The sequence below is a fragment of the Pollicipes pollicipes genome, unplaced genomic scaffold, assembly GCF_011947565.3.
Source record: "Pollicipes pollicipes isolate AB1234 unplaced genomic scaffold, Ppol_2.1 Scaffold_4740;HRSCAF=5597_pilon_pilon_pilon, whole genome shotgun sequence".
NCBI classification, from domain to species: domain Eukaryota; kingdom Metazoa; phylum Arthropoda; class Thecostraca; order Pollicipedomorpha; family Pollicipedidae; genus Pollicipes; species Pollicipes pollicipes.
In genome coordinates this window covers 18,517,340-18,540,164 of record NW_023596545.1, presented here as the reverse complement: position 1 = coordinate 18,540,164, position 22,825 = coordinate 18,517,340, and the positions used below count along the sequence as shown (strand labels likewise).

General features: G+C 52.2%; 2 protein-coding genes across 5 annotated transcripts; one reads left to right on the top strand and one right to left on the bottom strand.

The window, feature by feature from the left end:
• The first annotated feature begins 693 nt into the window (after positions 1-693).
• LOC119099474 (calcium and integrin-binding protein 1) lies at positions 694-6,004 on the top strand. Of its 4 annotated transcripts, none has more exons than XM_037222634.1 (6): positions 694-709; positions 2,109-2,216; positions 2,802-2,931; positions 3,607-3,819; positions 4,517-4,620; positions 5,007-6,004. In XM_037222634.1, exons 2-6 carry the CDS (start codon positions 2,116-2,118, stop codon positions 5,026-5,028), a joined length of 570 nt encoding a protein of 189 aa, XP_037078529.1. In that variant the 5' UTR covers positions 694-709; positions 2,109-2,115; the 3' UTR covers positions 5,029-6,004. The 4 variants fall into 4 exon arrangements, with proteins under 4 accessions (XP_037078529.1, XP_037078525.1, XP_037078527.1 ...); XM_037222630.1 differs by lacking the exon at positions 694-709 and adding an exon at positions 918-948; XM_037222632.1 differs by lacking the exon at positions 694-709 and adding an exon at positions 1,137-1,152.
• Positions 6,005-6,910: 906 nt separating this feature from the next.
• LOC119099069 (uncharacterized) lies at positions 6,911-20,725 on the bottom strand. Its single transcript, XM_037222122.1, has 4 exons — positions 20,360-20,725; positions 10,565-10,755; positions 8,313-8,485; positions 6,911-7,641 (listed from the first exon to the last, which is right to left on the bottom strand). The coding sequence occupies exons 1-3, from the start codon at positions 20,363-20,365 to the stop codon at positions 8,359-8,361; spliced, it is 324 nt and encodes a 107-aa protein (XP_037078017.1). The 5' UTR covers positions 20,366-20,725; the 3' UTR covers positions 6,911-7,641; positions 8,313-8,358.
• Positions 20,726-22,825: the final 2,100 nt, after the last annotated feature.

Genomic DNA, 22,825 nt, shown 5'->3' with positions numbered 1-22,825 from the left:
TTCTTTCGATCACTTAATGCTGGCCGATCTTGTCTGGTCCCATCCGGCGTGGTCCAGTCTCGTTTGGTCCAGTCCTGCTCGTTCCCCTCCGGCCTGGTTTAGTACCTTTTAGTTTTGTCCCGTTCGTTTCCGTTTGGCCTTATCAAGTTCTCTCTCGTTCCTCCAGGCCCCGTTCCGTCTCGTGCGGTTCCTTGCAGTCATGTGTAGTGCCCTCGGATCCCATTTGACCCCGTTTGGTTATGCCTGGTCCCGTCTGGCCATCTCTGAATCCGCACGGTCTCGTCTTGCTCACCCGGCCTCATTCTGTCTCAGTCTCGTCCGATTTAGCTGAGTCCCGTCCTGCCCTGTCTATATGCTGGCCTATTCCTAATCAGTCACGCTCGCTGCCATCCGGCCTTAGTATTTCATGTTCATCTCAGGTCTCATGCAAAGTGAGGCATGGATCTATTCCTACAGCACACAACTTTCACTCACAATTTGCCGTCCTCCTGCTAGCGACCGCCGCACGACGGAACGCAGGCACTCGGACGTCGGCGAGGCCCTAGAACAGGGGACGCCAGCATTGACTTTCCGAGCTTGGATTCGCAAAGTTCCGCCAAGGCCGCGTTTCCCATCACCAACAGCTGTCCACAAATTGCAACCTATGACGTCAGAGATAAGTGTGTCATGACAGCTCCTACAGCTTGGAGAATGGCTGCATATGTATGACGTAAGTACTCGCAATGCACTAGGTAGCAACTCAAGTGGACACTTTGCCAATAAGGAAAGCGAGATGGCTCTGGCCAGGATGGCAGTGACTGTTCTTGCTTTGTGACATCATCGTACAATCAGCTGGTTGGGCTACCATTCTCATCAGCTGACAGCGTTCGCACCTTGGTTTTATTCACCGCTTTGATGGGAACAGGTGTGAGGGAGACGCCATTTATTCGCATTATATGGAATATAGGGGTATACAAAGCCTTTGGAGGAGTTCTTAAATGTTGGGCGCTTGTACCTGTATCATTATGTATGGTTTACGCCCTAGTCAGCTGATACGGACCATTTTATTGAGCGCCAGGCCCACGCCTGCGATACCAAAACGAGGCCTTCCATCTAAGCTTTACCTGTCGTAATGTTGTAGGGCCTTGCTCGTAACCATTTACCATTTGAGAGGTTTGACCCCAACAGTTTGGTAACTCATTATACATGGCCTTGTATCACACCTCTGATGTTATTTAAGTTTAGTGTTATAGGAGAATATCTGGTGTAACATTGAAAGTTTGTTGCAGCAGTTAAGAAAAATGATGTGTGCCATGTGGCAGCCAGATTGTTCATGTATCAATAGCTTTTTGTGTGCTAGTGGAGACTTAACTTTCCATTTATGCATAGATCCCAATATTTTCCTTTGAATTGAAATGCTTGCAAGCTGGGCGCATCAGCATGTTTGTTTATGGACAGTTTTGAGCTGCCCCAATTGGCAATAAATGAGACTTACAGGAGCTGTGATTAAGCCAGCATTGAATGTTTGTGTACAAACAAGCACAGTCATGTACCTGAAATAATGACATGTTTTATGAAGTGTACATGTGGCTTACCTTCAAACAACAATTCATTTTCAGTTAATGCCATTTGTGGTGAGGTAGTATTTTTCCCTGGTCATCTCTAATATTTCTCCTTCAGGTATTTTTCTGTTATACATAATTTTTTCATGCTATGGCATGCTACTTTCTCTCTACAGTTGTGCACTAAATGGTGTTATGGTATGGTAGTTCCTTGTACTTGTTAGCCTGCTCCACCCTCATGTAACAACTCAAGGAAATAAAAATTGCTTGGCCTTGTGAACTATAAATATTATAGCTTCTGATCATTTTGAATTGTGTGTTGGCAATATGAAACTTATGAATGACAGATTTGAACATTTGCCACTTATCAGTGCTAATGTCTTTACAGGTAGGTGCTCCCAGTAGCTCATGTTGATGTCATCAGGTGGCAGCAGACTTAATGCCATGTTTGTGACTTTCATAGATGTTGTATGGATTTTTATGCCTTTCCTGTTTCATTATCTGATTGCTGATGGATCCAGCCAGTGTTACATTCCAGGAAGGTTTGAAATCATGTCTTGTCTACAGATAGACTATGGGTCATGGTGCCAGCAAGCAACAAGAAGACTTCCTCACAGAAGATGAAATTGAAGACTACCAGGATCTCACATACTTTACCAGACATGAAATAATTGTGTAAGATATAGTGCTTAGGGAATCAACATAGTGCCAGGCATATTGTATACTGATAATGTATTTACTTCTACCCTTTTCTCTGCTGATTTATAAAAGGGAAATAATTATTTAAAGTAAAATCATGTGGCAGCTTCCCAGTGAAACATGTCAAAGTTAGTTACCTTTGATAGAGATGGGTGTGGTAATGCATTTTGTATTGATAAAAGCTTGGGTTCTGCCAGGCAGAAATGAAACAGTTGGCAGGGACAGTTTCAAGTTCACTGCCATCACAAAACTTCATGTCCATCCTGACAGCTCAGCTGGTTAGAATGCCTGTCTTCCAATCTCCACCCACCTCTGGTGACGTGAGCTCCAGTCAGTTTAGGTGCTTGCTATGTGTCCTTGACAGGTATGGCTGCTGATTGGTGGCAGGGACCACTCGAAAAGTTAGAAGATGTCAGAGGGTAGGACAGACCTTGCCAAGCATTGCAGCACACTAAGATTTCACCACCAAATTCAGCCATGACCTGGAACTGCATGATCAACTTGTAGGGTCAGGGCTCACAAATCTTTTTAAAGCATCATTAGTCTTCACCTTCTCCTCAGGGCTCACAAGAAATTCAAGGCGCTGGCGCCGGATATCATCGCGGAGAACAGGAACGCCCGGCTGGAGATGACTGTCATGCTCAACTACCCGGAGCTGCGTGCCAACCCCTTCGGTGACCGCATTTGCAAGGTGCAGCGGTTTGTCGGTTGTGGGCTGCATCCACACGTGAAGGTCTTGCGGCCTCAGTCGATACTCGACAGCGAGGGCACCTGCCATGCCATCCAGGCATGGGCTATGCAGACTTATTTGAAGTTGGGCAAGCCACCGTGGTGCACCCATTGGCGCCGCCGCCGTGATCCGAATTTTCAAGGAGAACTGCCGGTGTGAGCTGTGCTAGCAGCTTGCTGTGCCATTTTGATTGTTTTTGTTTGTTTTGTTGCCTTTGCAGGCTTGATCATCTTTTGATCATGTGCTGAGAGAGTTGGATTTGTATTTCCCATGTAACTTGCACACGTTTGAATCCGGATGGCCAGGTCAGGGATTAGAAGCAACCTTTGGTCTCCATTGTATTCAAGTTTTTTCTTTTTTTAGCTGGAGGAACGTAACCTGTCGAGAAGCTGGTTGGAAGCCATTGCTCTTTGTGACTGTTGCTCGCACTTACAGGGTTGTATGTGTTGAGCCAATGGTACATAATGGTGGGGGCTATATGACAAGGTGTTAAAGGTTGTGATCTAACCAATGCTCTGTCCGTGTCGGTTCTCGCTACCAGGTACCACTGAAGAGCGGGGGAACGCAGAGATCTGAACCGTGCAGTGTGTCACTGATAGTTTTGTAGTTGACCAAGACGCGCGTTGAACTGGGCAGGTGTTCAGCTCTACCCAGGACGGCGCCTGCTCCTTCGAGGACTTCCTGGACATGATGTCTGTGCTGAGCGTCCACGCGCCGAAGACGGTCAAGTCCGAATACGCCTTCCGCATCTTCGACTTCGACGACGACGACATGATCGGCCGCGAGGACCTGCGCGAGCTCATCAACCGGCTGACAGCGCCGCAGCGCATGACCGAGATGGAGATGATGGTGGGGGTCATGATGGAGTGTGCTGGGTCAGGAGTATGGTGGCATGGCCAGGGCTGTGGTGGCAGGGTATGGATGTAGTAGTGCTGGGTGTCAGTGAGTTTGTGGTGTGGTTGTCAGTGAGTTTGTGGTTGAAGTTGTTGTGGTTGAGCCCTGTCCTTGTGATGCAAGCATAGTGCATGGATGGCTGTGATCTATGGGATAGGGAGGGGGGGGGGGGGGGAGGGGGAGACGTGTTGGTGAGAAGGACGTGCTGACATGAATGCTGCGTAATTTGCTTGCCTTACCCTTGTGTTAGTCTTAGTGTTGTCTAAGTACTTTGTGTCTGCTTAGAAGCTTCAACTGATCAAATTTGGCCTCTTGGCCTTCAGTCTACCCTGATTTATGTTCCGCGGCCAGTGTGCAACCTTTTTAATCATTATCCGCGTATGGTACAGTTTTGGGAGTCTCCTGCTTTGTTGAGTTCCGTATTGCTTGAATTTTGACTTCCATTTTGCTCATTGTCATGTTCCCAGCAATGCAAAGCTGTAATGTAAAGTACACGTGTTACCCTGGTTGATGTGCTTACCCGTGAGCAGCTTCGTTACCAGTTATAAAGATCTCGCCTTGGTCAAACTGGCGCCGCTGCCGGCGTTGCGTTGCTTGTCGTCCTCTAGCTTTGTACGCCGGTATGTCCGCTTCACTGGGGCCTGGTCGACAGCACCTGATCCAGAACATCAACAACGAGTCTGACCTGGACGACGACGGCATGCTGTCGTTCGCTGAGTTTGAGCACATCATCTCTAAGTGTCCCGACTTCACTGAGTGAGTGGCTCACGCCTGCACGTACAGTTCCGGTGTGCTAGTCGCGGGTGTCCACGCTTTGTCCGTGTCTGCTTGTTTCGCGCCTTCCTTTTTTTTCCTGTTTCCCTTTTATCCTTTTCGGCGTGCGTCGTACTTGTCATACGCGCGTCATAAGTTTCGTCACCCACGCTCATACTTGTAGGTCGTGGCCGCCGTAAATCCCTTACATCCGCTGATGGGCAGTAAGAAGCTGTGTTCACGTTCGATTGGCTGGTTATTGCTGACGGCACCAGCGCCGACTGGACGCGAATGCGCCTGGTTCCGACACCTTCAGACTGTCTGGGGCTCCGCGATGTCCAGCCGGCCGTGTGTCGACGGCTGCGTGAGCGCGTCGCCTCCGGTTGCAGCTCGTTCAGCGTCAAGCTGTGACGACACGGGCGGCTCGGACCGCGCGACGGCGCTTGCCCCGGGACACAGGCCGCCAGGAGCGCCCGCCACGCAGCTCACGGCGACCGCCAGCGTGGCCGCCGCCGCCGCGTGCGCTCCGGCCACGTGGCTCTGTTTGAGCTGCTGCCTCATGGAGTTGGTGTGGTCGGCGTTTACCGTGCAGACCCGGTCACAGTGTTGATCTCCGCACGAGCGGTGGGAGGCTGGAGATGGTCGCCCGCCGCTCTGCTTCACGGCTTGCAACCGAACGCACTTGTGGATCACAACGCAGCTGATCGGGGATACGGAAACGACACGTCGGGTCCCAAAAAAGACGAGGCGGAGGGGTGAGGGGCTGATGCGCGTGTCAGCTATAGTCGCTTTGACACAACTTCGGTCGTGACTGGCAGAGCACAGTTTGCACAGCTGTGCCGGCCACTAGTCCGTCTCGTTGGTTGGTCTTGTGAACGCAGCACAACTCTCATGTTAACCATAAGGCGTACGGTGTTTTCGTCTTTCTGAGATATGCAAACTCTGTGAAAGCTAGTCATCGGATGTCCAGGAAGTGGTGGCCGCTCGCTTTCTTTTCGCTGCAGGGTCACGTACTGGTGATGACCGCTGTTTTCGAGCCGGGGCAGACCGTCGGCCGGTGGACATGATGTCACGCACATGTAATGTCTAAGCCTGAGTTTCATGTGCTTGTCGATTCCCCTCCGCTCCGACTTCTCAGTGTGCCATTCGTGTATCGGTCGGACCAAGTACCGGTTTGACCAGGGAAATGCTGCCGCTGGTCGTGACTCACGCCGACAAACGTCCATTGCTTAGTCGCAGTGGCTGGTTAAGACGGTCTCGCAATAATACCCGTAGATTACCGCATTTATTTACTGATAGATCTGAGTTATGTTCCTCTTTGTGGTACCCCAGAGACATTTGTCTATAGTATGGCATAAGTGTTGCGATGGCGTCCATGCTGTCTGTGGCGTATAGGTATAGTTAATTGATGGGACGGAAGGTGGCGGCAGCATATTGTTCTATTTGTCCCGCCGCGTTGACAAAGCCGAGTGTGAAACAGCCTATGGAGACCAGAGCCTAGGCTAGAATTATCAACTATTAGGTTCATAATGGGTGGACGCAGTGCTGCCCCGGGTGCCAAAGAGACGGGCGATTGGGGCGGTGCAGACTGGTGTCGGGTTGTGACGATATTCAGTACGGGCACAAATCAGTACCTAACAAGGTGAGGATTATCCAGCAACGCTCAAGAACGGACACGTGCTTTCTGTTTTCTACTACTGGGCCGGAGCTCAGAACAAGTCCGTAAGTCAGGTGCGGTGCGGTTGTACCTCGTCTTCCGTGTTACTGTTCTGTTCAGTTATCCATTGCGTATGCTCGCCAACCGTTGGCAGGCTCTCTGCTGGGTGGCGTCGGCTAACCGAGGCCCGTTGTCACTCGCACGGTGTTTTATCAAACGTGTGTTTTGCATATGCTATATAAAGGGCATGAAGCTGATGGGCGTTTTTTTGAAGTGGCGACCTACCTTTGACGCTACTTAAATGGGTGCAAAATGGCATTAACCGTCGGCAGGAACCCCCAGTCATCATCATTACTGCTTGCGAGAATGCCTCTGCGTCGGAAGTATTGATGGCGCTCGGCTTGGGTTCGCGATACTTGTATTCCAATGAAGCCTATAATGCACCATTCTTTGAAAAAAAAACTTTTACGCAAACGAATGCGTGTCTGGCAGGGTATCGTTTATTTGAAAGAGTACATTCCATTAACGAGTTACGGTCGCTGTGAACGATTAGATGTTCTCGCCCTCCCAGCATAAGCTTCACTGCGAGTCGGGAGTGAAGAGCGTCCCCGTCCCCCCCGCCTCCCCCTCTCCCTAGCGCGGACCGCCCAGCGCGTCACGACCGTCGCGCACCACGTTTGTCCGCTCTGGGCTGGCGCCGTCTTCGCTCTGCTGGATAGTCTGCTGCTCCCCCCCCCCCCCCTTCACGAGGCAGCTGCTCTGATGGCGACAGCGGTCCGCTCTCAGCTAGCGGGCCCGTCGACTGCACCGCCGACTGCTCTGCGTCCGTGCCACATGCTCTACGCTCTGCCGCCGCTCTGTGGAGGAGCCCCGGCCGTGCATCCGTTCCGTGGAGGAGCTCCGCCCGTACAGCCGTTCTGTGGAGAAGCCCCGTCTGTGCGGCCGTTCCGTAGAGGAGCACTGGCCGCGCAGCTGTTCCATGGAGGAGCCCCGGCCGTGCAGTCGTTCCGTGGAGGAGCCCTGTCCGTGGAGCCGTTCCGTAGAGGAACGGCTGGAGCGGTGAATGGAGCGCCGCAGTGCTACATGTCCACTCCTGACAACTGAAACTGGTCAGCACGAGCCGCGCAGCTGTTCCGTGGAGGAGCTCCGTCCCTGCAGCGGTTCCGTGGGGGAGCCCCGGCCATGCAGCCGTTCCGTGGAGGAGCCCTGTCTGTGCAGCCGTTCCGTAGATGAGCCCCGACCGCGCAGCTGTTCCGTGGAGGAGCCCCGGCCGCGCAGCCCTTCCGTGGAGGAGGCCCGGCCGCGCAGCTGTTCCGTGGAGTGTCCGCTCGCTGTCTGGGCTTCACGCCGCGCTGCAACTGTGCTCTCTGGAAACGGGAAACACGCCGGTAGAAAAAGGCCCGTGGCGTGACGGCTTCGACGCCATGCTCACGGCTAACGTGTGAAAGGCCGTGCGGCGCCGGAAACAACGGTGAATGGAGCGCCGCAGTGCTACATGTCCACTCCTGACAACTAAAACTGGTCAGCACGAGCTCCCTGTGGCACAGCCAGCGCATGCGACATGTTACAAAAACGGCGCGCTAGCCACCGATGCTTGAGGTGATGCGTTTCGGAAGTGTACACGCAAATGCCTGCTTTCGCAATAATGCTACTGACTGCTGTGTTGTGTAAGGGAATCGCTGACACGCGTTGGGATATCGTGACGAACCATTACGTTAGTTCCACCAGATGAGCGGCTGAAGTGGGTGAAGGCGATGCGTGATGCTCCAGCTTCACGGTTATCCAGTGGATGTTGATTTGATGCTCGCACGCTAAAGTCAACAGAAAGTTGAAAGTGTTTCTGATCGAGACTATTTTGCATGCCGCCTGTCCCACGAGTATGCTTGCCAACTGTGCAATGCTCACAACACATCCACTGTAGTTCGAAAGGCGTGCCTTATGCCCGAACAGCTGGATCAACGCCGTTAGAGATCGTTCTTCCGCAAGTGGCTCCAAATCTCGCCCTCTGGAGCCTGAGCCGAGATGGGCGGGCGCTCACCTGCCTGACTAGATGGCTGCGTGTGGGTGTCCTGGCAGTGGAGCCTCTAGCGCCGTTTGCTGTAGCCCTCCAGCGGCTTGAACTTTGTGTAGCTGTAGAGCCTTTTGTCACCGTAGCCGTAAAGCAAGTGCCCGTTGCCGTGCTGGTCGTAGAACGGGTACCGGTACTTCGGCCTGGAGGCAGCGCCGTGTGGTGTAAGGTCGGGAGGTTATGGACAGCGGGCATCTCAGTGTCAGCATGTAAGGTCGGGAGGTTATGGACAGCGGGCATCTCAGGGTCAGTGTGTAAGGTCGGGAGGTTATAGACAGCGGGCATCTCGGGGTCAGCGTGTAAGGTCGGGAGGTTATGGACAGCGGGCATCTCAGGGTCAGTGTGTAAGGTCGGGAGGTTATAGACAGCGGGCATCTCAAGGTCAGCGTGTAAGGTCGGGAGGTTATGGACAGCGGGCATCTCAGAGTCAGCGTGTAAGGTCGGGAGGTTACGGACAGCGGGCATCTCGGGGTCAGCGTGTAAGGTCGGGAAGTTATGGACAGCGGGCATCTCAGAGTCAACGTTTCATGACTTCATATATTTGTCGAGGGCGCTTCATACCCATCACCCTGTCATCCATTCCCGAGATGGTAATTTTCGGAAACTGCCTTTTAAATATTACAACATATTATGTGAATGAACGTTTCGCATACGCAACATCCGGTTCAATCGCTCGCTTTAAGGACGCACCACTTAGACGTAGCATGATACGTAAAGTATAAATGCAACACGAATGCATATATCATGTACGAGCCGAAGTCTACCTGATAGGAAGGCCGCCTAACGTTCCAAATAATTGGTATTGCGAATTAAAGGTGAATAGTTTTGGGACACCATCGCTTGCGTTGATGATCATATGGTAAGCATGATCATGGGACTTAACGTTTTTTATTTCCATTATTTGATTTATTTTGGCAGCCGTATCAGGATAGTTGACTTACACGGAATATTTCGTCACTTTGTCATTCATGCGATACCTGCTTATGATCAACGATTAAGCCATTTGCACGCCACTGACATCCTAATGACAGTTTTATACAGGATGTCTGTCATCTTTAACCAAAAAATGAGTCAGTTTCGTAATGGCTTATTCGCGCTACTAGTTATGTAACCGGTGTTTCTGACCGCATTCAATAGAAAGCACCTTGTGTAATATCCTTTACTCAGTCCAAATGGTAGTATTATTTATTGCATGCATTTGACACACCCAGAGGCGCATGGGTGTCTTATTGTTACGAACGACAAATTGTTGTGGGGATGTCGACATCCGGCTACATTGCAACGGTCGCTGCTTACGTTGGCGGCAAGTGCTGGAGTAAGCGGGAACAAATGAAACAATTTAAGTTAAAAGCTTAGCACATAATAGAAGCACTTCTGCCCCAATATCATTAAATCGTCTTTTTCCCTTTTTTTGGTTTGGAACTGAAAAAGGCCATCTGGAGATCATTGGGTGCAGTTCACAGCCCTGCCTTTCTTAAAACCTAAACCGTTCTAGTTCCTGAGCTACCCGCCTGTGAAAATGTGCATGCAAACTGTTTCATGCAAAGTATTTGAAGGTTACCCAGGCATCTATGACGCCATAAAACGCCATTGAAATCCTGCCATTTCATTGGCCAAGCGGCGATCAAGGCCAATAACAATAGAATTGTCGAGCCGTTCATGCCCGGCGTTCGTGAGCACGATTTCCAGATATAACGGCCGTCAATTGGCTCTTGAGTGCTGTGCAAGGTACGATGACACAATCAAACAATGACGTGTTAGGGAGCATATTTACTTAATAAAGAAATTGTGTTGTTTAGAGCAGTCTTCTCCATTTAAAACTATATCAATGGTTATAAGTGATCTTGTTTCATCATATCTGATACTTGCTTCAGCGTCTTCAAATGTGGAGCATTCCCTTTGAAACAATATTACAGCTAATTCTAATTGATCACACGCCCGGCAGATTTAGCCGCAGGCTTCCTATCACAGACGCAAATTCGATGTGTGATACCCAGTCAAACATGGCATCAACGAAATGACCTGATGACGAAATGAAACATGACAAAATGGAATGGGATGACTCCCAAATTTGCACCCAAGACCCGCAAAACCCGCAGTCTGTGGCTCCCTGCTCCTGTGTAGACCACTCTGGTTTGTTCGGCACCTGTGCGGGTTAGTCCCCTCCCCCACAACAGTGCACAAAGTCACTCGCGGCCACGTGTCCGGCCGGCCATTCGTACCTCTGATAGTATGGGTAGGGCACCTGCGGGATAGCCAGGAAACGCTCCCGGGAGTGCGAGCCCTTGCCGACGCGGCTGATGGCTCGCATAGCCCGCGGCATGACCGAGCGGAACCGCTTCCTTCGGGCGGCGCCCACCGTCGCCGTCACCGCCAGCACTACCAGCACCAGTACCACCAGCAGCCGAACCACCTGCGGTCAGACGAGGTTACACGGGTCACAACCGGGACCGACAGAGGGGCCACACGGGTCACGGTCGCGACCTGTCGGTGGACGGAGTCAGGCGGGACCAGGGACACACGGACAAAACACCTGAGCACGTGTGGTCAGGAAGCAGGTCGGCCACGGCCCGGGGGCTCACCAGACTCGGAATATCATGGTTTGCAGCTTGGGGGTATACCATTAGATGGCCTCTGCTTGGATGCAGGGGATCTCGCAGATTACGGACGGAGGAATGCATGGGCAAAGGGTGATGGCCTGAGACCATAGGGCCAAAGCCCGAAGAGTTCCGGCCAGTATTCACAGCGTGCAATACCGTCAGCGGTGGGTGGAGCATAGCGATAAGCCCAGAACAGGTCACTAGTACACTGCACTTGGGCACTTGTTGCTAGCCGTCAGAGCGGTTTGCACACCCTGTGTCGATTGCAGAACATGGTATTTGAACACGTTAGTTGCGCTAGTGCTCCCACCCAGATGACTTTCGGTTTGCAAGCTCTCCAATGCTAGTGTAAAGGTGAAAAGGCAAATATGCAGGTTTTTGCGCAGAGTTTTAGAACTCAGCATGCTGTTTTTGCTGTTTTTTTTTAGTAGGCTATGAAATAACCTAGCAGCAGCTTGGACTGGCAGTGATCGTTTACGAATACCCTGCCTCTGCGATACAGGATTATGATAAGCCGTTCGTAGTCCTGCGTCGGCGGGATGCAGCGGTCCACAGGATGTGGCGGACAGGCTCCACAGTTTCATGTGCTACACATCACAGATGAAAGGACACGGACCCGGAGTCGCGGACCGCTCGAGCCCGCGCTGCACAGCCCCTCTATCATTTATTTTGCACCCTCATGACGGCAGCATCCCACATGCTAACACTATTTTCATTTTTTTTGGATGACGCATGTGATTTGGCTTGCACCCACCTGTTTCAACAGTCACCAATGTAATGTATACGCTCACAACCGCAAGGAGCCTCACTTGCTGAGCAGTCGTCACGTGTCCCAGTGTGGGGCTGGGCGGGCTTGGCCTGCCGCCACAGCACCGAGCCGCCGCCGCTCACACGCCGTCGGCGCTCGTCGGCGACCGCTCGCGCCGCTCGCGCCGGATCAGCCCACACGTTCACGGTCAGCGCGGCTTTCACGCGCCGCCCGCCGCGTCCGCGCCGGCAGGTGTACAGCCCCGGCGCGCCGCCTCCGTCGCCAGGCGCCCGTATGGTCCCGGCCCGCGGCGTGGGGCGCCGATCTGCCAGGCGGCGGGAGGGCTTTACGCGCCATTGACCCATTGCCTTCTCGCCTGGTGGCGGCAACCCGGAGGGCGGATATCGCGGCTGGCGGGCAGCTGCTCGCCTTTCACTGGAGCCGCGGCCGCCGGCGGCAAATAATTCATCCTCTGACCGGCCCAGAGGACCGCGCGGAACGCCACTCTTTGGACGCATGGTCAGCGTCAGTGGTGATGTTATTAATCAAAAGGACATCGTTCAGCCTTCAGCAAGTGGGGAATGACTGGTGAACATACAGAATGTTAATTATTTTTACACATTTAAAAAAGACGCTTTGTTTGCCGTTCACATAAGTTCATGTCCATCCTAATTTGTGCCGTGCCAGTCCAGCGCACAGCACAGCTGACCGATCACAGACCGCGCAGACTGCGGACCCACAGAGGCGAGCCGCCGCTGATTCCCACGCGTGAATGGACGCCGTTTGCGGCGACCGCCTCCGCCACGCGCCGTCAGCCAGCAGGCAGCCGGCAACGGTGGCCAGCTCTGTCGACGACGGCCAGCGGCGGCCAGCGCTTTTTCCCGACCTTCATCACTTTCCTCTGCTTTCCGCTTGATTTTTTCACATTCGTCTTTTTCTTCTTTGACGTCCTGGCTTTTCCCTTTTGATCCAGGTACCGCCAAGTGGATGGCGGCTCGTTGGTGCAGGCAACGACTCGCACTTGATTTCCTGTGGTTTGATAGTACGTATACGCGATGCGGTACGCATGATAGTAGACCTAGGTTATGAACAGATTGTTTCACCTTTCATGCGGTGCTCACATATCCCAATATTATTCCTGCCTATCGATCATGGGCATCAAAGAACATCTAGCACTCCATGGAATGGCTCTCCCACACTGACAGGGACTTTTTCGTGCGGAAAATGTAAGGACTTTCGCTATTGCGTAAGCTGCGTAGGAAGATTAGGCGTACGTGCGTTCTCGCTTCCGTAACGCGGGTGGCAAATGTACGGATCCTTCCAAACGTCATGATCTCTTTTCCGGCCGGCGTATTGTCAGACATGGCCGCACATGCGCCGAAGAAAGGAGCGCGGCAATCTTGCGGACACTTTCATCGCCTTATACCTGTTCCTGTTCTTCGTCCTTGAGCTGCGAGGCGCCTGGAGGCGGGCGCTATCTCCCGAAGCGGCGCGGCGCGGCGCGGCGCCCGGAGCGAACACTTCGGGCCGGCGGTGTGGGCAATGGCTGCCGCATGCGGGCGCGTGCTGAATGGATCGCCTGTCTGGGCGCCTGTTGCGAGGCGTCGGACAGCCGTGTGCCTGGGATGTGGCGTCAAAGTCATGGCAGGGGGCGAGGCTGCGAGCTGGAGTAATGCTGACGTGCCCTTTTCGTCAGAGAGTAATGGCTGTTTTTAGCGGACACAGAGGGCCGAGGCTTGCGGTAGAATTTCGGGACGTGCAGTGCAGTTCGGCTGCTTATTGCTTAGTGCGGTTAATCTAAGCGTTTTTAATTATTTTTTTAGACGGTTGGTTGGCTCTTTTGCACCTGATGTTGATTGGTAAAAGACCTGGGCACATATATAAACATAATTACTGCAATCATTGGAATCTGGTTCGACTATCACAAACGATCACGTAATGTCTATTTCATTTGACCATTTGAGGAAACTTGAAACAAGTCAAAGTTTCCTCCGGCGAAACCATAGACAGAGAGCACGACGCCATTGCGTAACGGTAAAGACATCGACCCACCCTGCTGCCATTGGGTGACTGAACAGGTCCAAAGTAACGCATGACTTAAGTTGTTGTTTTTCAAGTCAGGCATTCCTTCTCTAATGAGGATGGCTTCAAGAACTTGTAGACGGCGTTTGTTCGGACATGATTGTAGAATCCGTGTGTTTTCAGTCAGGCCAGAGCGTAGGAGTTTTTGGTCGTGGGTTTTGCACATATTTTGGTCTGGCACTCCCTCCTGGAGGCTCACAGTCATGCGTCATGTTAGGGATGCTGCGGTCATACAAAACAAGTTGCGGAGCCGGCAATCTCCGTAAGGACATCTTTAGCTGGTTTTTGGTCCGCTATCAGGCTGTTTTTCATTATATGGCTACTGGTTGTTCTGCTCTGGTAATAGATGGTAAACCTTATTTCAGTGTTTTCGTCGGTATTTGGGATATTTGTCTTGATTCTGTTTCGCAAAAGCTTTCCATCCGCTTTATAAGACGGGGACGTTTGATTTCGATGAAAAGTTCATGGGCCGGTTTCGTGTCGACTGGTTTCTGGTTTCGTCGATTCAAGGTGGACTTAATCTTTTCGCCAATGGCCCTGTTCCAATAGCCATTCTTAACAAGTAATTCCTTGCAACGTTCAGGTTTGTGATGTGTGGTGGACCAGCCGCAGCAATATTTTAGGGCGCGTCGTACAAACGAGCGAATGCCGGCCGTGCGGTAACGCTCTGAGCGTTCGCTAGCTGCGTTCGTACATTTGTCCGCATCAGTAGGTTCACGGGCAATTTTGTGACGAAAGACCCGTTGCTCGCCGGAACGTCGTTGCTGTGGATGTCAAGAAAAACTAAATCGCTGTCGACATTCAGGTCAGTCGTAAATCGTAATGACGATTGCTGCTGTATGCTGGCCTGCAGTTGGCGGAGATGGCCTCGTCTCTGACACCAACAGATATGTCATCGACATATATGAAGTAAATGTGCGGTTTAAGGTAAAGGTTCCTGGGGACACGAATCTCCAGTCAACAGATGTACATATTTTCAAAGAGGCATCCGAGCATATATGCATATGTATATACATATATATATATATATATATATATATATATATATATATGCATAAATTTCCATACAGAGTGAGAGAGAGAGAGAGATATGCATATATATATATATATATATCATTATTATGTGCGCGTAAAAAAGTGATCTTAGCTATGGCCTGGCGGCATTAAAAAAGTCGCAACGCAATGTGTCAGAGAGACTCCCTTGTGATCACCAAACATGGTTTGGCCCCCCGCGGGGAAGGTTGCTATGTAACCAAATGCAGCAGCCTGTGGACTCGGGCGCTCAGGTTCAGGCGAAAGACTCGCTGTAAGATTTGTATGCGGTATTAAAGCGGTACAGCATGCTCAGAATGTTGACCAAACACCCACCATGCACTGTTTTCTTAACCACTTCCCGTTTAAAATACAGGTCAGGCTCCCTAGCAGCGGTCCCAGTTATGGACCATAACACTCGAAGACTTGGAGCGTTAATACTCCCTCGCCCTCTTCAACTGGTGGCGTAGCGGCGAACACACAACACAAATCTAAGAAACGAAGTCCCGATCAAAATATGTGACATACCTTGGTTGAGCACGTTGCCTGTGACGCTTAGCGAGGTAATGCCAGTGATGTGCGCGTCCCCACAATGTTGGTATGGGCGTGACCGTGCTGACATCCCAGCCCTCGGCGCCACACACGGCAGGTCTCCGCCAGCCCGCACTGGACACCGACGCGTGACCTGACGCCTCTGACGTAGGACTCCGGCCTCACGTCTGCGCGGGACACTAATACGTGACCTGACACCTCCGACGTAGGACTCCGGCCTCACGTTTGCGCGGGACACTAATACGTGACCTGACACCTCTGACGTTTGTCCCCGGTCCCACGCCCGCGCAGGACATCGACGTGCGGCCTGACGCCTCTGACGTATGTCCCTCTCCCCAGTCTCGCGCGGGATGCTGGCGCGTGACCTGACGCCTCTGACGTATGTACCCAGTCCCACGTCCGTGCGGGACACTGGCACGTGACATGACGCCTCTGGCGCAAGCCCCCGGTCTCACGCCCAGCCGTGCTGGGGTGGCGAAACGGCGAGCGGCCGAGGCGGCCCCCGCCCGACGGCTGGTTGCTGTTGGTAAGTGGGGGTATGCTTTGTCAAGAGTGGGTAGGCTCTACCATGGAGTGACGAAACATGATAGCAACCCGACTGGCAATGTCACTGTTTGGTGAAGAACCATTCGCGAGCCTAAAACCACTGTCTCAAAATCGGAAGGCTATATCACACAGGCGGAGGTATCGGATAGGTCTGTGCCACTTGATAGCCCAAAATCGCCAATTGCCTGGCTCACAAATGTAACTGACCTCAGTTAATGTGAATTTGGTCAGGACGGAGGGAGAGAGGGGAGGGAAGACTGGTTACCGTTCGCTGGATGTGCCGGGATGTGTTGCCGGTAAGCTTACCAGCTGTTTTTGCCCGGCGGTCAGCCGCTGCAGCGGGTTGTTCCGACGATGGTAACTTCGGTCGCCAAGGGCCTGGTAAAACTTATTTAATCGATACCACATATACCACGATGGCACGGACCCGCGGCTCCAAAGGACCAATAAGTCCCCCCAAAAAAATTTCCAAAGGGTATGGGTCGTGTTTAACTTGTGTGTGTGAGCAAAATTGGACAATTTTGACCTTCACTGACCTTCGGCTTACGACGCGCCGCATGGCGTACGTCTTGCAATTAAAGGCCGGACAGATGTGTTTTGAGTGTGTCCAAATTTGATCTCGGACATGTGAACAATTGGCATTCTTCTTAACGTGGGTCCGACAGCCAAATTCCTCGTATGCGGTCTTTTTTTATTTCACGCGTAATTGCACCAGTTAATGGCATTGAACTGATCAGAATGAAGTCCAACTAGAATTGTCACAAGCATGAAAAGGCTTCATTGGTGGATGCCGTGTTCTTAATCTTTGCACCCATCTAAGTCAATTAGGTCTCAACTGACGGACGTTTTAACCTGCTGACATTCAGCACGCAGGAGAGCCCTCAATATCGGTCATCTGCCGTTCGTGTTATTTTCAAAGCCTCGCCACAGGCATACCCTGAGGCGCGGGCTGTTGGAGGAGTGACGCTCCCCCGGGAGATTTTGCAGCTTACTGGTGGAAGGGACTGAGCTACCACTGGCCGGTATTTCTCCCAGCTGATCCGCTGAAATAGACCCTGCTAGTCAGCGCTTGTGAGGTTGAGCTGCGCTTGTCCTCAGAATCATCCGCGTCACCGAAAGCGCTAGTGACGCTCGTAAATGCGCGCCCTTGACGTGGGCTGGTGTCGTCACTGGCCCAGATGACGCTCTATTCATGTTACCGTGGTCAATGACGCCATATCGTCGGCGCCTCGGGTAGCTAAAGCCCCTTTCCCCGTGACGCACCAGTGCTGCCGCTCCTGTCTCATAAATGAGCTGGGTGGTGCAGTACGCGAGAACTTTGGAGCTTTTGGTGAATACGCGTAGACGGACTCATCTCCATATCACGTGTGAATGTCTGAAATTCTTCTCCTGATTCATCGCAATTTAGTTTCTGAATTCCTGTGATTCTTCGTGGATATGGTACAAATTTTGGTCTGATTTGTTTCGAGGAGTATCCCAGACTACGAAGACAAGGGAAAGTAAACGCAACTTTTGTGCCGAGTTGGTATGCATTGCGAGTGGTCAAGTAAACACTAAGCCACATGCGCGGTAAAGGGAACAGGCCCTCATCCCCCCCCCCCCCAAAAGAAAACAACTACAAACTGGACCAGTGGATGCCCAGCACAAATACAAGAAAACGAAGATCATTGTCATGTCACCATTCACACGTTACGCACCTTCTATGCATTTTTATTAAGTAGATTGGACTGAAGTGGACTAAACCCGACCATAATAGACTTTACTATAGTCTTTTCTGCAACAGAGGTCTGTGGATCAGCATGTTCATGTCTAATTTACGGGTCTGTAATTTATGCTATGTTCTTGTGTATTGGCCAATCGTCACACTAAGTCAATGCGTATAGAAGCAGCCGCTCAAAATTGTTGGTGAACACGTCCACTTTTACCGATGTCGTCGTCGCAGCTGACCACATCCTAACACTTTATCAAGGGAAGCGTGATTGCCGAGTGGTTAGCACCTTCGTCACCCATGTGGGGACCAGGGTTCGAATCTCGGGGGAGCCATGGCCCCTAAACGCTGACATGATTGCTGAAGCCACTGGCGCACCATAAAAGGAAGCCAACGAAACGCATCGTGTTACCTGCTGAAAGGGAAAGCCAGTCGCTATTTCAAGGAAATGCGACGCACGTCGTTGTGATCCCTTTATTCGAGCGTCAGGAGTGCAGGGATCACATTAGCGTTCAGCAGTTATGGCTCTACCGGGATTCGAACCCAGGCTTCCCACGGGGGGGGGGGGGGCGAAGGTGCTTAGCACTCTGAAATAATACTTTTACGCCTTACTTTGTACCCACTATACAGCAATACCCACAGTTTGGCCGGCAATCATAACAACGCATTGAAAGTAGAAGCGGCTCAAGCAGACTGCTGGCATAACATGTCCAGTTTTAACTACACCGTCATCGCAGCTCTTAATGCATACGGACACATAACTTCACATTATAACACTTAACATTATGACACATGCCATAACACCCACTACACGGCGCACTTTGGATCCGCAATGTCCGACTGCCGCATCCCCGTTTCGAAACGACCATCATTGCCACTTTTTATCGCATACCCGCGAGATGGTGAACATCGTGAATGGTGCCTGCTGGAAAGACGTGAATGCGTACATGTATATGTACTTCTGAGCTTCAGTGATCTGTGCGGATGTGTGGGTGGAAAGATATGTGTGCATGTTTGGGTTGTCTAGCCGACCGTCGCAATGTAGCACCTCCCAACTGCCAAACTGCAGCAGTTGGACAGCGTCACATTTTAGCACTCTCCGACCACCACACTGCGGTAGGAGCCCATCGTCACACTTTGACGGCGCCTGATTGCGACACTGTGACAGAAGCCAACCAGGGGCGTAGTTTACTATTAATGTTGGAAAGTTCGAGTCTTTAACTTTGAAAAGGTGTTAAATGTATTTCGCGGTACACTTAAACCAATGTTCCGTTAGCCTCCCCCCCCCCCCCCCGCCCGATGAGTTTTGCAACGCTGCGCCCCTGGGGGTGATCGTCCCGCCGCAGTCCCGTGTCACGCGTGATTGTGGTAGTCACGCAGCACGCGGCTGTGGTGACAGCGGGCCAGGCCAGGACGCTTGCCAGCAGGCCCAACAGATGGTCCCCGCTCTTCTGCTTCCTGAAAGCCGGCTCCTGCCGTGCGACTGGTTACCGTATTGGGCAATGCAGACAAGCCGGCGCGAGTAGGAAACCTGCCACCGTTCGGATGAAAGGCTCTGAATGGAGCGTTGGCAAGGACGCACCATTGCCACGCTGAGGCGCGATTAAAGAAGCTGAACACTGTGTGTACGCCGTGAACGAAGCTGCTGCATGCGCCTTCAACAGAGTCATTGTGTCCCCATCCCCGCGGCCATCATCCATGATTGCAGGCGTGCTCGCTAACTGGCTTCATATTTCTGCAGCTGTGAGAAGGGGGCCGCTACGTGAAGTGGGGGAAATAAGCGGACGCAGAATATTCGACAGGGTAACTCGCATCAGCGACTGCGGCATTGCATGCCTCTTGGTCAACTTGATATTTGCAAACAAATAGAAATGGCGCCGATAGTCTCTTGTGTCACCTAGACAGATACATGAGCTCATTTTGCCAATGTCCACTTGTTAACCGGGTTGCAGGGGGTTTCCTTCCTGACATGGGATGCGGCCTTGCGCATTAAGATCAGCTACAGATAAGACAAAGAAATATTAGGGATATGTCACTGCTCATGGAATGATCTGAGCAGTTCACACTTTATGTCGAAAATATCAGTACTTACTGAGGAGAACCATTCGATCACATCAATCCGCTCGCAAATGCATGCACATGCCACGTACCCAGCTGGCTAATGTTATGCAGTATGTCATTGTCATACAATGGTAAAGCCCTCCTATTTTTACACGTGTGATGCTATGTGGGCATCTTAGAAATGAGCGGCGTTGCGTCAGCTGATTCTGCAGCGACTACGTGGCCGAATCACCACACACGCGCGCACGCACGCACGCACACATGTACGCACGCGCGCACACATGTACGCACGCGCGCACACATGTACGCACGCGCGCACACATATACGCACGCGCGCACACATGTACGCACGCGCGCACACATGTACGCACGCGCGCACACATGTACGCACGCGCGCACACATGTACGCACGCGCGCACATCACCGAATCGGTGTTCGGTAACGGGATTAACAATAACGGTGTTAAATGGTGTTTGTTTTCTCTTTCTGGAAGTGGAAATGCACGGCCTGCATATCAATGCCAAGTCACCAGAGTAGTGCAGTTTTATAACCCATAAGTTTTTCGGGTGGTGTGGTGATAAATGGTGAATGTTGTCCTTCAAGAACCGTTGGATTCGTTGCATACTTACCTCAGCCGGGCAGTAACGCACCATGTGCCGCCACCACGGCCGCCGGTCCACCAACTCACCTTCATGGCAGGTGCGAGTGCTGCTCGCCGCTGGCCGGGATCAGACGTGCTTTGCGGCTGACGTATCAGACGTGCTCCGAGACCGTAATGCGTGCTCCGAGATCGTAGGGCGTGCCTCGAGACCGCCGGGTGTGCTCCAAGACCGCTGGATGTGCTCCGAGACCTCTAGGTGTGCTCCGAGACCGCTGAGTGTGCTCGGAGACTGCTTGGTGTGCTTCGAGACTGTTGGATGTGATCCGAGACCGACGGGCGTTCTCCAAGGTCGGCGAGCGCTCTCCGAGACCAGTAAGTGTGGTCCACGACTGGCGGGCGTTCTCTGTCGCTACTCCGCGCCGTTCACGTGCAGCCCGCCGCCGCCTCCGTGGCACACTGCGTCCGCCGCGGCGCGCCGACCAAGTAAAAGTGACACGGTCTTCTGGAGGTCACCCTGCGCCTCGGTCCACCCCGGCCCCGCCAGCCATGGCGATAACGCAAGCGCACCATGTTTTAAGCAGAAGTTGTCCTCGGGCTGTGGAGCTAGATGCGGCGTTGGTAGCAGGTGTGAATGCAAGGGAAAGTTCGCGCGTGTTTAGGAATGTTGGGTGTGGATCTACGTTGTGTTGCATTCAGACATCTCACGGCTGCCTTCCGGGGAAAAGATGTTTGGAAGTTTTTTCAGTAATTTCTGCTTTCCCTGAATCAGTGTTTTACCAAGGCATTTACTGCTGCATGAGAACCAGCTTGCTACTATAAGAATGGCGCAAAATAGGTCAGGCGCCACGATTCCAACCACTGCATACCGACGAGTGAGGCAAGTTGTGTCGGGCAGGGGCTGCGGCTAGTGAAATGGCTACTTAACATATCTGGTTGAAGTGGCTACTTTGCAAGATTCCTCAGATAAATGCAAGTGAGGCGTTGTCAGGCTAGCGCTGACTGGCGCATATTGGCGACGTGTTTCCGTTGTTTGACGCAACAAGCTAACAAAGAAAGGCAGATCCAGCTCGACAAAACAGTTAGTGCTGTCCATGCTGCCATTGATGTGGTACCTTAACACGGTTCAATTCCCCCCCCCCCCCCCTCCCCCAGAAGATTCTTCCGGAATGGTTTCCGAACGGCGCTGCGCGGGCCTAATCGCTGACCGCTGTCAGCTGGAGTTAGCGTGGTGTCGCACCACACACCAATCGCTGACCACCGTCAGCTGGAGTTAGCGTGGTGCCGCACCATACACTAACCGCTGACCACTGTCAGCTGGAGTTAACGTGGTGCCGCACCATACACTAACCGCTGACCACTGTCAGCTGGAGTTAGCGTGGTTCCGCACCCTACACTAACCGCTGACCACTGTCAGCTGGAGCTAGCGTGGTGCCGCGCCGTCGGAATGGACGTTTTTGCTCCATTGGCTTGACCTCGACCCGGTGCCTCTCCATTCAGACGCGGAATGATAGGAGCGAGAGGTGGGCGCTGGATCTGTCAGTTGCCGCTCCAGCAGAGGCCGGCCCTTCCTCTCCCCCGCTCTGCTTCTCTGACGCGGCAGCTGCCAGCCGTGGACCCTGCAAGTATGAAAGATGGTTATGATAAATAAGGTCGATCAACGAAATACACTTCACGCAATGGAGTTGTGACGAAGATAATGTCGCTTGCTGATGTAAAGGCGTCAAGCGTACTTTATGTGTGCGGGGCTAGCAATGACTAAGAAAGCTTTGTTGAGCGAGTTTTGAAACGGGATTGCTTCATTCGAACGCCGGAAATTTGAACCCCTCGGTTTCGAAGCCTATCCCTGGAAGACGTTGTCAAGCTGAATCCTTTTGTCGTAAGCCATTGCTCAATAAAGAAGTTCAAGTCCCAGTCTAAAAACTTTCTCGCCTGTTTGGGGTCAGCTCGGCACAAAGCGCATTGTTCGGCGTCGCATTGTTCAATGACACCGGTCACGTCCACCAGGCTGCCGCACGTGTCGAACGAAACACCCTCACTCGCTGGCTTCCCCGCTTACCGTCCCAGCCACCCGGTCTTCCTGCAGCAGCCGGCCACACCACACACCTCGACTAATGAGAGCTTACTGGCACGTTTGACGCTTCCCTTTCGAAGCTCATTAGGATTTTGATTAGAGGAGCTTCAAAATGTCAGCCCGCGTCCGGCCCGCGTCCAGCCCCGCCCTGGCCTAGCCCGGGAAAGTCTACCGGGCTACCATGCCGACCTGGCATCAGCCTGTAGGTATAACTTGAGGGCAATCTGGATGTGGTGACTGTTAATGATTTTAGGCCTATGCATGAAATGTGCATGAACTATGACATGTGAGTGTCGTCTAATGCATTACATTATTTGCCTGTCTGTGGTAGGGCTGAAACAGCAGTGACAAAAGCACCTGAACTATGGCGTTTCTGTAGTTCCGCATTCCATCTTAAACATTGTGACGCCAGTTTCGGACTACAAATAAGAGTGGAAGGGAATGGAATTTTAAGTGGACTCCTCGCCAAAAATGCATCAGAA